The sequence below is a fragment of the Myotis daubentonii genome, chromosome 4, assembly GCF_963259705.1.
Source record: "Myotis daubentonii chromosome 4, mMyoDau2.1, whole genome shotgun sequence".
NCBI classification, from domain to species: Eukaryota; Metazoa; Chordata; class Mammalia; order Chiroptera; family Vespertilionidae; genus Myotis; species Myotis daubentonii.
The window spans coordinates 6254008-6272945 of record NC_081843.1 but is presented as its reverse complement, the minus strand read 5'-3'; the positions used below and the strand labels follow the sequence as shown (position 1 = coordinate 6272945).

At 43.5% G+C, this 18938-nt stretch overlaps 1 protein-coding gene across 6 annotated transcripts in view; it reads left to right on the top strand.

Annotated features, from left to right (window-relative positions):
* The window catches only part of PALB2 (partner and localizer of BRCA2), a 28966-nt gene extending 10039 nt beyond the window's left edge, over positions 1–18927 (top strand). The window contains exons 5-13 of one of the 6 annotated variants that reach the window (XM_059692090.1): positions 903–1570; positions 1866–1937; positions 4754–4915; positions 5976–6061; positions 6551–6709; positions 8270–8386; positions 13094–13181; positions 15690–15838; positions 18422–18927. In XM_059692090.1, coding sequence (XP_059548073.1) covers positions 903–1570; positions 1866–1937; positions 4754–4915; positions 5976–6061; positions 6551–6709; positions 8270–8386; positions 13094–13181; positions 15690–15838; positions 18422–18632 — 1712 coding nt within the window. In that variant the 3' untranslated portion in view covers positions 18633–18927. Of the gene's footprint in view, positions 1–755; positions 1571–1865; positions 1938–4753; positions 4916–5975; positions 6062–6550; positions 6710–8269; positions 8387–13093; positions 13182–15689; positions 15839–18421 lie in introns of those variants that run through there. The other 5 variants (XM_059692089.1, XM_059692091.1, XM_059692094.1 and 2 more) reach the window with 5 other exon arrangements.
* The last annotated feature ends 11 nt before the right edge of the window (positions 18928–18938 follow it).

Below are 18938 nucleotides of genomic sequence, written 5' to 3'. Positions count from 1 at the left end.
CACTGACCACCAGGGGGCGCTGCTCAGCCAGAAGCCGGGCTCACAGCTGGTGAGCACAGTGGCCGTGGCAGGAGCCTCTCCTGCCTCCGAGGCAATGCTGAGGAGCAAGCCCAGCTTCTGGCTGGCAAGCGCAGAGGTGGTGGTGGGAGCTTCTCCTGCCTCTGTGGCAGGCGGACATCCCCCAAGGGGTCCCAGACTGCAAGAGGATGCAGGCTGGGCTGAGGGACACACACAACGCCCGCCCCCTGCCCGCCCGCCCCAGGGCACTAATGTCGTGCTCCGGGCCTCCAGTAGTAAATAGCTCTTTGCTTGAAAGGGGGACTAAGTTTTCTGCAGTGAGAAAAGCCAGCATTTTGTAGACTGCATTCTGGTAGTTTGTTGGAATCATAGTTTTAGAGCGGAAAGGACTTTAGAGATTCTTAGTCCATTTCCTTTCTGAGGGGCCAGGGGAGAGGAAGTGCATTGACTTGCCCAAAGTAGCACAACAAGTCAGTGGCTGAGCTGGGACTAGACCCCTACTAACTGGGACTTCCCCCAACTAACGCTGTCAGCACCTGTTTGGGCGACTGCACAAGAAGAGCTGCTAGTTAACCACGAACCTGTGGCTGATTTTTGAACTGTTCCCTGAGGTTTCAGGGTCACGGAGGAGGAAAGTGATGAACTGTTACATCCTGTTGGAGTTCAGAAGTGCACTCTTTGTTGGGGGTTAATGTCTCTTGTTGGGTATTTGTTATTATTGTTCCTTTCTGTTTTAGGGAAGGAAGGTCACTGCCAAAAAGAGGACTCCTTTTCTCCCATTAATAACGCCTATTTAGCTTTGGGCGGCAATGCTTCCAGTGCTCCGCCTCATAAGAATGAAATGCTAAGTTTAAAGCAACTGTCGTCTTTTCTCAAAATCACAGACTTTCAGTTACCTGATGAAGACTTTGGATCTCTTAAGCTTGAAAAACTGAAGTTCTGCTCAGAAAAGCTGACTGAGCCTTTCGGATCAAACGTGTATGGAGAGAGGCATCTGAAAGAGGGAAATGATCTTGTTTTGGAGGAACTGACTCCTAAGCAAGTCCACATGGAAATGGAGGGCTTGGAAGAGGAACTGATTGTTCTACCAGGAAAAGCACCTCCTGAAATGCCAGAGCTGAAAAGCCAGCCTGGGCAGAAGGGCCTTTCCTCGCCCGCGTTACTCTTCACTCCTGTAAATACTGTTACACCGGACGGTAATGGCCGACCGACGGCAGATGTGTGCTCCCCCGCTTTCCCCGTCTTAGGCACTACTCCAGCTCTTGGCTCCCCGACGCGCTGTGACAAAGTGTCTGCAGAGGGTGTTGAACTAACTTGCTCTTCACCCCAGCTTTCTCCTGGGAAAGCCAGTGACAGTGAGCAATGCCACAGTTGCACCAGCCAACCAAAATTAGATGGCAGCCTGCGTGTGACAGGAAGGAAGGGACAGCCTGGCGGTGCCTACGATTCTGGTCCCCAAGCAACACCTTTCCCCACTGAGTCATTCCCTTCCAAAGAAAGTCCACTCTGTGGAAGCAAATGCCTTGACTCGGGGGAACATTCCATCGAACAGGTACAATCTGCTTCCTTTGTGACATTTTCTCTGAAGGAATGACGCACCTCAGTGACTTCTGTACACATTGGCTCCTCGGTGTTTAAGAATGTTTTGATATGTTTCCTTGATAGGACATCACTGTAAACTTTAAGTTCATTCTGGGGAAATTAAAGTTAATTTAAAAATGTGTTTAATATTGGCTTTGTCATCAGTGAAGCAGTTTGCCATAAGAAGTGGGCATTTTGATGAGTGAATGATGCAGCAGATGTCATACGTAAAGTGTAGATTAATGGTGTGACTTTTGTTTCTACAGACTGAATTAGCAGATGTTCCTGCTTGTGACAGCTTAAACCCAGGCAACCTACAGTTGGTTTCAAAGTTAAAGGTCAGAACACTGTTACCTTCTAATGTGTCTTTGTCTTACACGTAAAAAAAATGTGATGAATAGGAAAATGGAGAATTTTATTAGATAGCTTTTCGTTTTTTAAAATACATTTTTATTGATTTCAGAGAGGAAGAGAGAGAGAAACATCAATGATAAGAGAGAATCATTAATTGGCTGCCTCCTGCACTGCCCCCCACCGGGAACCGAGCCCACAACCCAGGCATGTGATGTGCCCTGACCGGGAATCGAACCATGACCTCCTGGTTCACAGGTAGACACACACAACCACTGAGCCACACCGGCCAGGCAATAGCTTTTCATTCTTAATACTATTAAATAAATTTGGTAAAAAGGATTCAGAAAAACAGATTTAAGTTCTTTGTTTTTCACAGTATTCACCTATATTTATATTTTGAGATCATCTGAAGAAGTTCGTATGTCAAGCTATTGCCAAGAAAACTTAAGCTCAGTAACTCAACTTATTTAAATAAAAATCAGGCATTAACAGAGGGAGAGAAAGAAAGAGGAGTCATTTGTGACTCTCCTACCCAAATCATCTAATGTTTCTAGAAGAACCACTTAAGGTGATATATCAGAAAATGGGTAGCAGTTCTTGATTGTGATGTAGTGAATGGTTAATCTTTATATGCTGTGTGATGTATGTGGTTCTAAGAAATATAAATTACAATATTCTGTTAATGAGCCCTGGCCAGTTGGTTAGAGTGTCATCCTGATATGCCAAGTTTGCAGGTTCCGTCCCCTGTCAGGGCACAAGAAGCAATCAGTGAATCCATAAAATCAGTGGAACAACAAAGTTGATTACTCTCTCTCTCTCTCTCTCTCCCTCCCCCCTTCTCTCTCTCTCTCTCTCTCAACTCAATAATAGTTTTCTTAAACTGATCATTGCATTAAAAAAACAATATTCTGCCAAAACCGGTTTGGCTCAGTGGATGGAGCGTCGGCCTGCGGACTGAAGGGTCCCAGGTTCGATTCCGGTCAAGGGCATGTGCCTTGGTTGCGGGCACATCCTCAGTAGGGAAGTGTGCAGGAGGCAGCTGGTCGATGTTTCTCTCTCATTGATGTTTCTAACTCTCTATCTTTCTTCCTTCCTGTCTGTAAAAAATCAATAAAATATATATTTTAAAAAAAAAACAAAACAAAAACAATATTCTGTTAATGACATTTTAGTAAATCCTGAGAATTAGACTGGACCTGTGACTTAGTTACCTTTGTAGTCACGGTGTAGAGTACAGTTTCTCAATGTCAGCGTTGCTGACATTAGGGGCTGGATAATTCTTTGCTGTGAGAGGTTGGGTGGCCTGTGCATTGAAGGATATCCAGCAGCAGCCTTGGCCTCTACCGAATAGAGCCAGTAGCACCCCCTCCCTTGTTGCAACAACCAAAAATGTCTGCAGACATTGTCAAGTGTCCCCCAAGGAGGGTTGCAGAATGGCCCCCAGTTGAGAACTGGTACAGAAGAAAGAGTTTAAAATCCACAAATTGTTTGCCAATTACTGGCTTGGTGACCTTGTGCAAATCATTGAGCCTCTGAGCTCCAGATTCCTTTTCAATAAAAGATACATAGTAATACCTGTGTCATTTCAAAGCTATTCTTCAATCAATTTTAATAATTTAGTTTCTTCAGGAATCAACTGTTTCATTGTGTCTTCAAGTAAAAGCCCCCATTTCTAAAAAATATTTTTTCCCTACATCAGATTTAAGAGATTTGTCCATTCTGTTGGTCTCGTAGAAAATTAGTTTTTGGTTGTACTGATAGTTGGAGTTTTCATTTCCTATTTCATTTACTTTTGTTTTTACCCTTAATAACTCCTTCCTACTGTTTTTCATTGTGGTCCTTTCATTGTTCTTTTACTTTCTTGAGCTGCTTGCTTACTTTATCTTTCTGCTTTTTAAAAAAATATATTGTATTGATTTTTACAGAAAGTAAGGGAGAGGGATAGATAGTTAGAAACATCGATGAGAGAGAAACATCGATCAGCTGCCTCCTGCACACTCCCTACTGGGGATGTGCCCCCAACCAAGGTACATGCCCTTGACCGGAATCGAACCTGGGACCCTTGAGTCCGCAGGCCGACGCTCTATCCACTGAGCCAAACCAGTTAGGGCCTTTCTGCTTTTTAATGAATACATTTATGATTGATTATACTTTTTTGGGGAAATCTTGCTTTGGCCACATGCTGCGTGTTTGTCTCCCCCCCCCCCCCCCCCCAGGCTGTATGTTTGGATGCCTAGTGCTCTCCTTGTTGTTCGTGTAGAAATAGTGTGTTATTTCAACCCATGAGTGGTTCATCAGGATGTTTAATTTCTAAGTGGGTATGTTCTTATGGTCTATCTTTTGTGGTTAAATTTGAATGTATTCTATTCTGGAGTAGTCTATTTTATTTTTTTAGGTTTTTTTGTATATGTGTTTTTTTGAGAGAGGAAGAAAGAGAGAAACATCCATTGGTTGCCTCCTGTATGCACCCCGACCGGAGATTGAACCCGTAACCTAGGACTGTGCCCTGACCTGGAATCCAACCTGCAATCTTTAGGTGTATGGGACTATGCTCCAGCCTAGTGAGCCACCCAGCCAGGGTGGAGCTATGCTTTTAAATTACATCATGAGATGAAGGTGTATGGGCAGGTTTTTTTAGTTACCTGTGAGACCCACCATGCTGTATTTTGACCTGCATTAAACTTTCATTACACTTACTTGGTATTTAATTAATCCTTGTCATGCATCACTTTTCATATTTTTTTTCATAAAACAGGCCCCAAGTATCCTTTTAGCATAACATTGTTGCCATTCTGGTTAGAATCCTTCAGGTTCCTGTTCCGTGGATGTGAGTGCCATGTGGTGGGAGGTAGCTGGTGTCAAAGAGCCGTGCATCATAACTGCTTGTGAATACGCAGTTTCTCTTTGGAAACCTCTGGATACTGGGCAGTGGGAAAAAATGTATTCCTGGCACTTTGCAGAGGTGAGTCCAAGTCTAAAAGAGATCTTTGCGGTTATTTGCATGATAATGGATGGGTAGCTTACCAAAGGGGGAGCAGGGGTCTGTGACTGCAAAACAGAACAGAGAGATAAGCTTTATTAGGAGAATTTCAAACATAACAGAAAAATGGTGCAGTGAGCACCATGTCCCTGCCATCTAGTCTGCAGTTCACATTGTGCTTCATTAGCTTTACCGCACGTTCACCCAGAGGTGGGTCTTTATCTCGAGCTGATGAAGCAGCTTGGCATTTCCATCTGTTCTGACTTCTAAGCGTGCTGACACCCACCGATCTTACCCTTCATGAAAGCATCGTTCCTGCTGCTTTTCCGCATATGTTTTCTTCCAGGTCCTGTCCATCTTCATACATGTCCACCTGGTGCACTCCTAGTGGCTTACAATTTTTAAACTGCTTTTTCTCACTTAGCATATAAACAGTTCTCCTTCATACTTATCTATGTAGAATTTTAATTATATTTCCAGATTTATTCAGGTATAATTGACAAATAAACTTGTAATATGTCTAAAGTGTACTTAGCGATCATTTGATATGTGTATACATTGGGAAAGGAATCCCACAGTTAAGTGATGGAACACATCCATCACTTTGCATAACTACCTTTTTTTTTCTTTTTGTGAGAACCTTGAAGATTTAATCTCCTCTCTTAGCAGATTTCATTCTTGTTCTCTAGTCTATCCACAGCTTCTTGCTCTGTGCTTGTGCTCAATAAATAAATATTTGTTCAGTGAATAAATTTATTTTAATGGTTGTATTGGCTCAGATGCCAGAATTTACTTAACTGTTCCCCTGTTGGTAGGAGCATAAGCTGCGTGAATAAATGCTGCAGTAAACACTGTTATGCATGTAGCTTATTTGGATTTACGACTAATAAAAAAAGGGTGTTTGCCGAACCTTCTCACATTTCCAAATGTTGGAAACTATCCTGGTATAGTAAGAATGAAAACAGATGCAACAACTTTTGGAAAATTTAGGTTGCTTAAAAATGAAACGACCAAACATCATTTTGGCTCTTATTTTATTTAGGTTCCAGTGTTACAGATTGTTCCCATGCCTGATGTGTGTAATCTTGTGTGTGTGGCCTTGGGGAATTTGGAAATCAGAGAAATCAGGTGCGTAGTTCTCCAGAAGTTTTCTTTTCCTTTATCTTTCACTTGATCCCACACTTAAGTTTCCTTTTAAAATTTGAACCTAGTCCTTTACTATTAAAGACTTATTCCTGCCCTGGCCGGTGTGGCTGTTGGTTGAGCATCCCATGCACTGAAAGGCTGTAGGTTCGATTCTCGGTCAGGGCGAGTGCCCAGGTTTCGGCCTTGATCCAAAACCTGGGCTTCCCTGAGTCTGCCCCACATGCATGTCATTTAAAAGGTCAGCCAGATAATTGGGCGGAGATCATAGCAAGAGTTAGGGCTCTTTTCTGGCGCTCTGCTTTTGGGATTTCTCTGCCTCACGTTCACGCTGAACCCGTAGGACAGCGGGAAGCAGCCGGTGGATGTTTTTCCCTCTCCCTCTCCCTCTCTCTGTAAAATCAATTTTTAAATCTTATTAAAAAAAAAAAAAAGACTTCTGACTTCTCTGCATTTTTTTTATCTTTGACTTAGGGCATTACTTTGTTCCTCTGATGGTGGATGTGAACAGCAGGTGCTCCTGAGGACTGGAAATATACACGCTGTGCTTGGCCTGACAAAGAGGAGGCTAGTCAGCAGCAGCAGGACCCTCTGTGATCAGCAAGTAGAGATCATGACATTTGCAGAAGGAGGGTAAGAAAAGCACCAGCTGATTTAACCATTAGATAAAGCATGATTTCATCCCCGGGTTTCAGAGAAAGTTGGATCCCCAGCATCTTTTCTTTCTGTGCTGTGGGCGTGGTGTCGCAGGTTCTTCTCAACGCTGGAACGTAGAGCAGTTAGAAAGGTGGAAGCGGACGTGCAGGGAGAAAGCCAGTGCAGTGGAGAGGCTCAGCAAATGTTGTTCGTTCCTTTTGTCATTGAAATCTCTGTGTCCCCCTTAAATATTCCAGATTCTAGAGTCTAGACCAGCCGTGGGCAAACTACGGCCCGCGGGCCGCTTCCCGTTTGAAATGAATAAAACTAAAAAAAAAAAAAAGACCGTACCCTTTTATGTAATGATGTTTACTTTGAATTTATATTAGTTCACACAAACACTCCATTCGTGCTTTTGTTCCGGCCCTCCAGTCCAGTTTAAGAACCCATTGTGGCCCTCGAGTCAAAAAGGTTGCCCACCCCTGGTCTAGACCCTTCTCTTGCTCCACACACTTGGTTTTCATGGCTTCAGTTACTGTCCAGCTGCTGACTACTTCTGAACATACATTTCCAGCTCTGAGCTCTTTCTTGACCTCTAGACCTGCATGCCTCTTCATTAGACATCTGGGGTTCCCTCGGATTCAACACGCTGAAAACGAAGCTCTTAGTGTCCTCTGTGTCTGTTGTATACTCCTTTATATACTTTATTGTGATTACTACTCTGTCTTTTCTAGTAATAGACGGCATATCTTTTTATAAACTGCTGCAGTAATCTAGACAAGAGACAATTATTTGCTTAAATTAGGAAAGTGTTAGTGGAGATGGGGAGAAGCAGACAGATTTGGGATAGGTGAGATGATAAAATCATTAGGACTTGGTGATGGAGGAGATAGAAAGGAGGGAGACAAGGAAAATGTCCAGGTTTCTGGGCTGGCCACCTGGGCGATGGTACCATTCGTTGAGATAGGAATGCAGAAAGAAACGCGAAGTTTAAAGAGAGCTGGTGAATTTAGTTCGATATGATGAGTTTGTGGTGCTCGCAGTATATCCAGGTAGATAATTAGAAGTAATACATGTTGTAGAAAGTTTAGCATATACATATCTTCTGATTGGATCTTTTTTCTGGTATTGAGTTAAAGTTTATTGTACAGAGTTCAATAATATGTAGAAGGTCTGCTTAGAAAGTGCTTTGCTACACGTTTTCCCTTTCCACTGAAGATGAAAGAGTGGGTTTCCCTGGCTGAGCTAGCACTGAAGATACCTCACTGGAGCAGAGCTGAGGAGACCAGCACAGGCAGAACAGACCAAAGCACAGTGGAGCAGACCAGCACAGAGCAAAGCAGACCAGCAGGGAGCAGAGCAGATAGGGGCCCGGCCTCAGGCCCACCTGGTCCTAGGACTGCCTCACAACCGTGCTATTTTCACAGCTGTGCTGTATCACAATTGAGCTCTTTTCCACTGAATAAAGTTTCCTTCTTCACCGCACCCCGCCCCCCCCCCAAAAAAAGAAAGTGCTTTGCTACAAAGTGCTGGTTTTTAATGCTATTTTAAATGCAGAAGTGAAGAAAAACAGTTTTTGATGCCTCCCGAAGAGACGGTACTAACTTTTGCTGAGGTTCAAGGGACACAGGAAGCTCTGCTTGGTACCACTATAATGAACAACATTGTTATTTGGTAAGTTTTCCCTCAAGATCCTCAGTTTTCTCTTCTGCAATATAAGGATATACCTCTAATTTCACAGGGTCATTAAGATGAAATAAGAGGCCGTAAATATGATAGTTTTTGTTTGTTTACTGTCAGATGCTAGATACTTATAAGAACATCATATTAATTCAGACATTGTGAAAAGTATCAGTCTGAGTAGACTATCAATGAATGAAATTTTATTGGCAAAAATGTATGATTGTTTCTGCTTCTGGTTAGTGCTTGAGTGGCTTCTACCAGACCAACTCTCCTACTTCAAGTGACTATAAACTCTAGAATAAATATAAAAATCAGCTAACTGAAGACACTGGAGAGTGAGAAAAAGAATAAAGATACTAGAGGGGGTTCAACCCTTAGAGACGGGAAATGTCACTGGACAAGTTTCTGGTTCTTACGGCTTTTAGTAGAGGGCAGGCTCCACTCCACCACTGATTCGCCAAAAGCTTTATAGAAACCTTCTGATGTGTTGTAGAATTGTACACCTGAAACATGTATAATTTTGTAAACCAGTGTCTCCCCAATGCATTCTTTTTGTTGTTAATCCTAACCCAAGAATATTTTTTCCATTTTTCTTTTTTAAAAGAGAGTGGAAGGAAGGGAGGTGGGAGAGAGAGAGAGAGAGAGAGAAACATCAATCTGAGAGTCACATTGATTGGTTGCCTCCTGCACGTGCCCCAACTGGGCCAGGGATAAATTCTGCAATCCAGGTACATGCCCTTGACCTGGAATTGAAACCTCAGCCCTTCAGTCTGAGGGCCAACGTTCTAACCATGGAGAAAACCGGCCAGGGCTCCCAAATACATTTAATAAAAAGAAAACCTGCTGTCCTGCTGGTTCAATGTGAAAGTGAGGCAGAGAAATCCCAAAAGCAGAGCGCCAGAGAAGAGCCCTAACTCTTGCTATAATCTCTGCCTAAATATCTGGCTGACCTTTTATATGACACGTATGTGGGGCAGACTGAGGGAAGCCTGGGTAAAGCATAAAGAACTGAACTAGGTTTTAAAGCAACTGGAATTTGAGGTTAGCCAAGTTAACAGGTTACTGGGTGGGCGGGAGGGGGGCCAGAATTAATACTCTTCAGGGAAACCTAAGAGAATCCAGAGTTATGTGATGTGTCATCCGTGATGCCTAGAATATAATCCAGAATTACTAGGTACATAAAAAATGGTTCATTACAGAATCCAAATTAGTAACTTTGTGATAGGGAAACTGAACTCAAGGAGTCCCCAGCCACCTCTCTTTCCTGACCACAGGGAGAACCATGCCTGGCCATCGGTCTTGCAGGGTTAATTTGTATTAGGAGAATAATGATTTGTTTTTCTTAGAAGCTTTTCCATTAACTGTTTCCTTGGGGCCAGAATGGGTCTTGAAAAGAGAAAGTTATTATGTGAATGTCACTGTTACCTACCTCTTCTGCACTGCCCATTGCTAACCTTCTGGGAGTAACGTAGGAAAGCATGGCCCCTGAGAGAAGCCTTGCCCCCCCCACCCCCCCCGGGGAGCCCTGAAAGGGGACCGTGTTCTAGCCTGCCAGGGGCCTGTTCTCACATTGCTGCATCTAGAGCAGCAGGCTCCCACTCGGGCACTTCCCTCAGGTCTCAGGTCTTATTGGAGGACAGTGTTCTTTACCAAAGTTCTCTTTTCTAGTCTTTCTGCTATCTCTATAGTCCAGACTTCATTATGTAGCTCCGAGACTATTAATTTAATCTAGTAATTGCCATGAACCAATATTCAACCTCCAGATCATCTTTTATGCTGTTATTTTATAAACACTCTTACTCCAGCCTTCTCCTCTCTGCCCAGAAAGAAAACCTTGTGTGGGGCCCATGTTTGCTTTCCTTCAGCTTCCATTTCCCAGGCCGTACTACAAAAATTCCCTCTTCCCGCTCCATACACTTGGCTCCCTTTTTTCTTCCCATCCCTCGTTTCCCCCCTTTTGCTAATAGTTGTCTTAGCATCTCATATGTAGTGGGTCACAGCAGAATTTGGGATTGGGGAGGGACCTCTGTACTAAGAGTAAGTTTGAGTCCTAATTAAGGGGTACCTTCCCCCACAGTTACCTTGAGTTCTGTCATATCACCTCAGCCCTCATTGGCATTTCCCTGTCTGAATGCCGGGGCCCTGATTTTTAATTTAGTGTGTGCTACTTTGTGTTATGGAAGTCCTTGAAGATAGTGCCACATCCTATATCAGTTCTTAGTGCCTGTCTTAGCTGTTTGCTTAGGGTAGCTACTCAAAGAAGTATGGCTCACGCTGTCTATCAGAAGCTATCTTTTACCTTTGGGCTCTCTATAACTATAAGATGTCCCTCAAAAAAGTATATACACTTTGCCATGGCTGATTTGGCTCAGTGGATAGAGCGTCGGCCTGTGGACTGAAGGGTCTGGGTTCAATTCTGATCAGGGGCACGTGTCTGGGTTGTGGGCTTGGTCCCTGGTGGGAGGCATGCAGGAGGCAGCTGGTCGGTGATTCTCTCTCATCATTGGTGTTTCTATTTCTCCCTCTCCCTTCCTCTCTGAAATCAATAAAAATATTTTTTTAAAAAAATATATACACTTTAACAGCTGATAGCTCAATTTTTAAATCGAAGTGTATTTTAATAAACACTGCCTTTATAGTTATTCAAAGTATGCATATACCTTTTGGGGGACACCCTATACATGTACATATAGTAATTGTTCACCTTTCCTGTGGGACTCCTTATTTGTTGGGTGCCTAAAGCAATTCATGTTATATTCCAGGTTCAAGTGGCATTTTTTAAAATAACTTTTCCTGTTTTTATTGATTTTAGAGAGAGAAGAAAGGAGAGGGGGAGAAAGGGAGAGAGAGAAACATCGATGTGAGAGAGAAACATGCTGAACACACCCCTACTGGGGATGAGGCCCCACACTGTAGGCATGTGCCCTGGCCAGGAATCAAACCAGCAACCTTTTGGTGCAGGGGATGGCTCCCAGCCAACTGAGCCACACCAGCCAGGGCTCAGTGGCCTGCTTTGAAACTACTGCTAGAGCTTTAAATATTAAATCTTGGTCAAGCTACATTAACTGAGTACCATCTTTCACTTATTTAATAGATATTTGAGTCTCTACTTCTCTGTGAGGGATGTAAATATGAATCCTGGCCCCAAGGCCCCTAAAAACTTGTAGGTAAATAAGATTGCTTCACAGTTCCTAGTGTCACAATAATAGAGCTTTGGGATTTGGGAGAGAGCAGTTACTGTCTACAGAACATGCACTAACCTCTGTAAGGGATACACCTGCTCTGGTGTCCCTTGTATGAGGAAAACCTGGCGTACTTACATGAGAATTTAGCTTCCTGTCTTTAGTTTTGTATACAGTACCTGGGCCCTAGAAGTTCAGAAGTATGTGTTGAATGATTGCATTCTACCCTATTATAGTATATATTACATTAAAAATAAGGCATGAGGACAGTACTATATGGAATTGGAGGTGAGGAGACTTCTGTGGACTGGTGCAGACAGGGAGGAGTGAGAGAGTCTAAACTGAGCTCATGCTGCTGGGAGAAGGTGGGACATAATCTGAGCCATAAGACATGGATGGGTGTTGGTCAGCACGGGGAGGAGGTTGGCCAGTAATGAGGGCATTCGGAAGGATAACTTGAACAAAGGCAGAGAGCTGGGAACATGCATACATGTTGAACAGATAGTGAGCTGTCGGGCACAGGAGCAGTGTGAGTAACAGTGCTACAGAGCTGGCTTCGTGAGGACTGTAAGTTCCATGAAAAATTACTTGGACTTTATCCGTGGCTAATGGGAGCCAACTGAAAGGGTTTCATAGGCAGAGTCACATGATAGAACAGTTGTTAATGTCACAAATCCTCCAGCTGAGGAGTGGTTCCAGCGAACTTTTCTTGTTTCTTTTACATTTAGCCTCTTCTCTCCTTTCACCCTTTTTTCCATTTTTCACCCCAGCTCAGTCTTTCCTTCTTTCTCCGTTACCTGGGGCTGGCTCTGGAATAAGCAGATATTATAGAGACATAATTATACGTCTCTTTCAGGTGTCATCTCTTGCCTAAACAGATTTGGTTTCCTGACCATTGTCCATGGAAAATTTAGGTATAACAAAAATTGTGACAAAATCATAATGATTAGAGCTACACCATGTGCCTAATTTTAATACCAAGTAAAATGAGATCATTGAAACCCTTTCTCCTTGAATTTGGAGAGATTTCTCCCGAGTGGCATAGCAGAGGGCTAAACTATCAAATTAAACCATTGGCCATCCCTGGCAGGAGTGGCGAAGTGGTTATAACAACAGCCTGCACACCAAAAGGTCACAGGTTCAATTCCCCATCAAGAACATGTACCTGGGTTACAGGTTCGATCTCAGGCCCGGGTCTGGACATGTGTGGGAGACAACCAATTGATGTTTTCTCTCTCTCATCCCCTCCCACCTTCGCTCCCTTCCACTCTAAAAAATCAATGGAAAAAAATATCCGTGGCAGTGGATTAACAACAACAAAAACAAAAAACCATTGACGAAATTAAACTATAGTTCTATTTTTAGCTCAGGCTGTGATTAAACAAAACAAAGGTCCTGTGTCCCTTAGTTGGTTCTTGGTCCGCTCCTGACGGATGCTGTGATAAATAAGAGAGTTTGATGTGAAAACCAGTTTCCTGGAAGAGTGTTATCAGCTTACCTGTTTTTGGTGTCTAAGGAATTTAAAAACTGGTCAGCTCCTGAAAAAGATGCACATTGGTGACTCCTACCAAGCCTCCGTCTGTCACAAAGCCTATTCTGAAATGGTAAGTGCCCATCAGCCGGGACCATTCCGTGTCTGTTCTGAGTGCTACTCTTGGTATCACTGAGTGACTGCAATAACTTAGTAGTAATTGACTGGACCTCCTTGTTGCCTGTTTTTTTCAAAATTGGACAGCAGTGTTTGTTCTTTCTTGAAATGGATGAAGTGTTGGTACAGTATGATTGCTTGGTGAATTTTCTGGCTGTATGACTTAAGGGCAAACATTAATTTCTGGCTGTGAATTTACAACGAGAAATATTATCCTATTAACAGAATTGGCTCCCAGCCACATTGCCATAAATCAGTGGTTCTCAACCTTGGCTGCACATTAGAATCACCTGGGAATCTTTTTAAAATCCTGATTTCTGGGCCTCATCCTCCGGAAATTCTGTTTCTTTGTTACTAATGTTGTGGCCCCACCCCATAACAAAGAAACAGAAATTCTGGAGGATGAGGCCCAGAAATCAGGATTTTAAAAAGATTCCCAGGTGATTCTAATGTGCAGCCAAGGTTGAGAACCACTGCCATAAGTAATTTATGATGTGAATGTATATCCTGAGGAAGGATGATTAAATGGTCATAGACATGCTTTTCTCTTAGACTTTAGTGTTCTCGTATAGAAACGAACCACAGCCTCTTAGCCATTATGTTAATACAGTTGGCTTACAATCTGGTTTTGGCATCTGAACAGGTTGGAGGCAGTTGTCCCAGAGTCAGGAGTCACTGCTCATGCATGTGTGCGCTGTTGAGCCATAAGCAGAGACAGAAGCAGCCAGCTGGGTGCTGTATGGAGACTCACTTGCCCAGCCCCAGGGGCAGTCTTGCGGGCCTCAGCACGGGGAGGCTCTGAACGCAAAGGGTGCACCTCTCCCTTTCCCAGCAGCATCTGTGGACATGAATGCAAAAGTTTTGCGGTCTTAGGTAATCTGTCACATGGTCTTGAGGCTTATTATTATTCATCCTAAAATAAGAGGTTGAATTCGTCTCTGGAATTATTAAATTTATCTACTAAGCATTTATCTTTGGTATTACAGTAATACCTATTTCATTTTAAAACATTGAGAACAGAAATGTGAAAAAATAGTAAGAGTTCCCCATGAAGCCCACCTCCAGAAATCATAATTTATACCTGAGTGCAGGAATTGGCAAACATGTCTGTAAAGGGACAGACAGTGAGTGTTTAACTTTGCAGGCCACATGGTCTCTGCTGTAGCTACTTGCTCTGCCACTATCGCATAAAATCACCCAGAGATGACAGGGAAATGGGTGTGGCTACATTCCAATAAAACATTTTGGACAAAAAACTTCCCCATATGCCTTGAGCCAGATTTTACCTGTGGGCCATAGTTTGCCTGAACCCTAGTTAAGTGTATGGCATTTAACATTTTTTTTTAACTCTCAGTTGTTTTCTAATTATAAAGGTAATGTATTCTCATTATAAAAATTCAGTTACTCTGGCCCTGGCCAGGTGGCTCAGTTGGCTGGAGCATCAATCCATACACCAAAAGGTCACATGTTCGATTCCCAGTCAGGGCACATAACCAGGTTGCAGGTTTGATCTCCAGTTGGGGAGTGTACAGAAGGTAACTGATCGATATTTCTCTCTCACATTAATGTTTCTCTTTCTCTCCCTTCCTCTATTTAAAATCAACTTAAAAATTTTTTAATGTAGTCATTCTGGGAATGTGTAAGGTAGAACTGGGTAAAATGGCCCAATAATTAATTTTTCCTATTTTACCCCCAAAGATAATTATTTTCAACATGTAGCATACATATAGACATGTATACATATGTGTGTGACAAGTATCTTCACACACAATAATGTTAATAGAACATGTAATTTTTGCCCTGGCCAGTGGCTCAGTTTATTGGAGCATCATCCATATACCAAAATGCTGCGCTTCCAATTACCGGTCAGGGTGTGTATTTGAGGCAACCAATCAATGTTTCTCTTCCTCCCTCCTGACCTTTCTTCCTTCCTCCCTTCCTCCCTTCCTCTCTCTCTCAAATCAGTAAAAACATATCCTTGGGTGAGGATTAAAAGAAAAAGAAAAACATGTAATTTTAAAGCTGGGCAAGGTTTGTGACACATTTTCCCACAGAAACGACCATGGGTCATGGTGTATTTTTTGGTCACTCGCACTCTATAAATACAAATGAATAAACTGTTATAGGCTGGCCTTAACTCTAGTCGCCACTTATGATTGCTTTTATGGGAAAATATGTTCTGAATGTCCAAAAACCAACTGACAGATGAGCACTGCTAGTTTGAGGCCTCCGGTCATGTGCTTATTTCCCTCTTTCTCTGGCCGGTGTTTCCTCAAATGGGCGGCTGGGGTGTGAGCCGCGTCTAAGGTGGAGGGCAGTGCATTCGCCCAATTCACACGCAGAGACTGGGAATGGCTGGGAGCCTGACGAGTCTGTTGATCTTTCGTTTTGTCTCTGCCAGTTCTTTCTTTTCTCACCATAGTCCTAATGATTTCTTTGGTTATTAATTTTTCTTCTAAATCAGGGGCTCCTTTTTGTTGTTCTGAGTCATCCTTGTGCCAAAGAGAGGGAGCCGTCGGGAAGCCCCGTGTTCCAGCTCATTGCGATCAACCCCAAGACGGCCCTGAGCGTGGGTGTGATGCTCTACTGTCTTCCTCAAGGGCAGGCTGGGAGGCAAGTGTGCGACTGCTGGGCAGTGAGTGTGACCTTTGGAGGTACCTGTGCACATACAGAAACCAGATGTTTTTGTGTCATTTAGATGAAAGGAAACATGAAACACTATATATAGATCAAGATAAAGAATGTTAAGAAGAATAGTGTTCAGCCTTGGCCGAGTGGCTCAGTTGGTTGGAGTGTCATCCCGTACTCCAAAAGGTGACGGGTTCAATTCCCGGTCAGGGCACATGCTCAAGTATTGGATTCAATCCCCGGTCAGGGCGCATGCAGACGGCAACTGATTGAGGTTTCTCTCCCCCACCCCCACCTCCTCCCTTCCTCTCTCTGTAAATCAATTGTTTTTAAAAATGAAGTAGAATGTTTAGTAGATCTGAGTCAAGCCTCAGGTTCCCTGTATACTGATCCCACCAGCATGGCATTGGATAAGTATTTTTTTGTGTATTTAAGCCCTGTGTTATCCCATAATGAAAACATTTTATTTTATTTTATTTTATTTTTTTAATATATTTTATTGATTTTCTACAGAGAGAAAGGGAGAGAGATAGAGAGTTAGAAATATCGATCAGCTGCCTCCTGCACATCCCCCACCGGGGAAGTGCCCGCAACCCAGGTACATGCCCTCGACCGGAATCGAACCCGGGACCTCTCAGTCCGCAGGCCGACGCTCTATCCACTGAGCCAAACCGGTTTCGGCCCATAATGAAAACATTTTAAATACAGAGTAACTAATATTCTCTACAGGAGACTTATAATTTATGTTATTTCCATTAAGAAAAGTTTTAAATGTACTTTAGGAAGACATCTTTACTTCAAAATCTGAGCCTCCACCATGTAGGCAGCTAATATTGATCTATTAGTAAATATTTAACTAAGTTTATTTTAAGGTTTTTTGTGGAGAGTTTTTTGAGAGAGGGGAAGGGAGAGGGAGAGAAACATTTGCCGGTTGCCTCCTGTACACCCCTCACTGGGGATCAAGCCCATAGCCCAGGCATGTGCCCTAACCAGGAATTAAACCAGCAACCTTTCAGTGCAGTGGACGACACCCAACCAGCTGAGCCACACTGACCAGGGCTAAAATTGAACTATTGACTGAGAAGATCTGTTTATGGGTGGCACTCTGCACGGTGCTGGTGATATGGCAGTGAGACAACACACATTTTCATTAAGCACTTCCTGGGGGTTAGGACTGTGCTATCAGCTGAAACCTCACAATAATCACCATGTCCCCATTTTACTGCTGAAGTTAAATAATTTGCCCAGAGTCGCACAGCTCTTGCTTTGTTAGAATTCAAAGCCAGGTAGCTGACTCTAGAGCCCCATCTTAAAAAGACAACCTGACTTCTACTTTATGATTACAGTCTTGTGGCAAAGATATCCAGCAAATGTGAAAATAGGATGCACTCATGTCGTGTAAGACTCCCTCCACGTTCTGTGTGTGGAGTAGGGTTCGGTATCTGAAAGAGGGGCCGCACACAAATGAGAGAGACATGACACGAGATAATTTTGAAATATTGGGGGACCAGGCGGGCAAGTCCAGAAGGACTTCCACCGATGCGCGCTCCAGCCTTTTATTTGGTCTGGGGTAGCCCTGGGGTAAGGAGGTTTCAATGACACACAGACTAGGTCATAGCATGATCCTTAGGCAATTTACATGATTAAAGGTAGGGAGGTTGCTTCAGCTACCAATATCTAGATTAACTGGGTGGTATCTAGATTAACTGGGTGGTACACAGCCCTGACCTTTGCTAGGGCTTCAAGGTTACTGACTTTTGGGGGTCTCTGTCTATACTCAGCTAGTGAAGACAATAAATAGACTCAGGCACTCTCACATTGTGACAAGTGCTGTGAAGACAGAAACAGGTCACGTGATACAGTGTGGGTGGATAGACAGGGATTAGGTATGACCTTTCTGCAGAAGCAGCAGCCTGAGTAATAACAAAAGCTCAGTCATGCTAAGGACTGGGTTTAGAGCCTGCCAAGGGGAGAGAATAGCAAGTGCGAAGACACCAAGGAGACTGAGTTTGGCCACAGTGAGCTAGGGTGCACGGGTACAAGATGCATTAAGAGATAGGCGGGGACTGCACAGGTATTCATGTCCCATACTGCAAAGAGAAGCATTCCTATTTCCAGGTATTTTTGTTCTTGTTGCTTTGGGGAGGATGGTTTTGGCCTCTTTAAAATACATATGTGTAAATATCCTATATAATAAAAGCCAATCGACCGAACAACAGAACAGTGGGTCGCTATGATGCGCACTGACCACCAGGGGGCAGACACTCAATGCAGGAGCCGCCCCCAGCCCGCAGGCCCTAGGATAGCCAAGGCAGTTGCCAGCGGGGGCTCCCTGGTCACCCCGCAGAGGGAGGCAGCGGGGGACAGGGCCAGTGAGCAGGTGGCACCAGGTCGGCCAAGGTGGGTGCCAGCAGGGGTCCCCCGATCGCCCCACCAGTTGCCCCACAGATCCCACAGATCGGTCCTGATAGCCAGCCAGGCCTAGGGACTCTCCGTATGCACTAATTTCGTGCACAGGCCTGTAGTATATAATATGGTTTGAATCGTTTCTTTTCTGCTCCATGTTAGGTTCCTGGAAGGTGATGTGAAGGATCATTTCGCAGCAGCGGTATTGACTTCTGGAACAATTGCCATTTGGGACTTACTTCTCGGTCATTGCACTGCTCTTCTTCCACCCATCTCTGACCAGAACTGGTCTTTCGTTAAATGGTCAGGTACAGATTCTCATTTGCTTGCTGGACAAAAAGACGGAAACATATTTGTATATTTAATAAGTTAGGGTAAGGTAAAAACACGATGTTCTGGATATATTTCGCCTCCTTGTATTCTTTGGAGTTGTAGCGATAAGGGAAGTATCAGAATGGCATTTAAAGTAATTGTATTCTCTTAGACATTTTATTCTGATGGTGATGGCCCTACTGATCTTTAATGTTCATTTATACATTGGGGGAAGGACTTCAGGTTAATTTTTGTAATTCCTCCATTTGTGCATTTGCTTTTAAAAGTGTACATAAAGCTTCAAGTGTTAATAAATATTTATTTTGTATGCTCTCCCTCCCGGGAGCATGCCCACACCTTTCTTGCC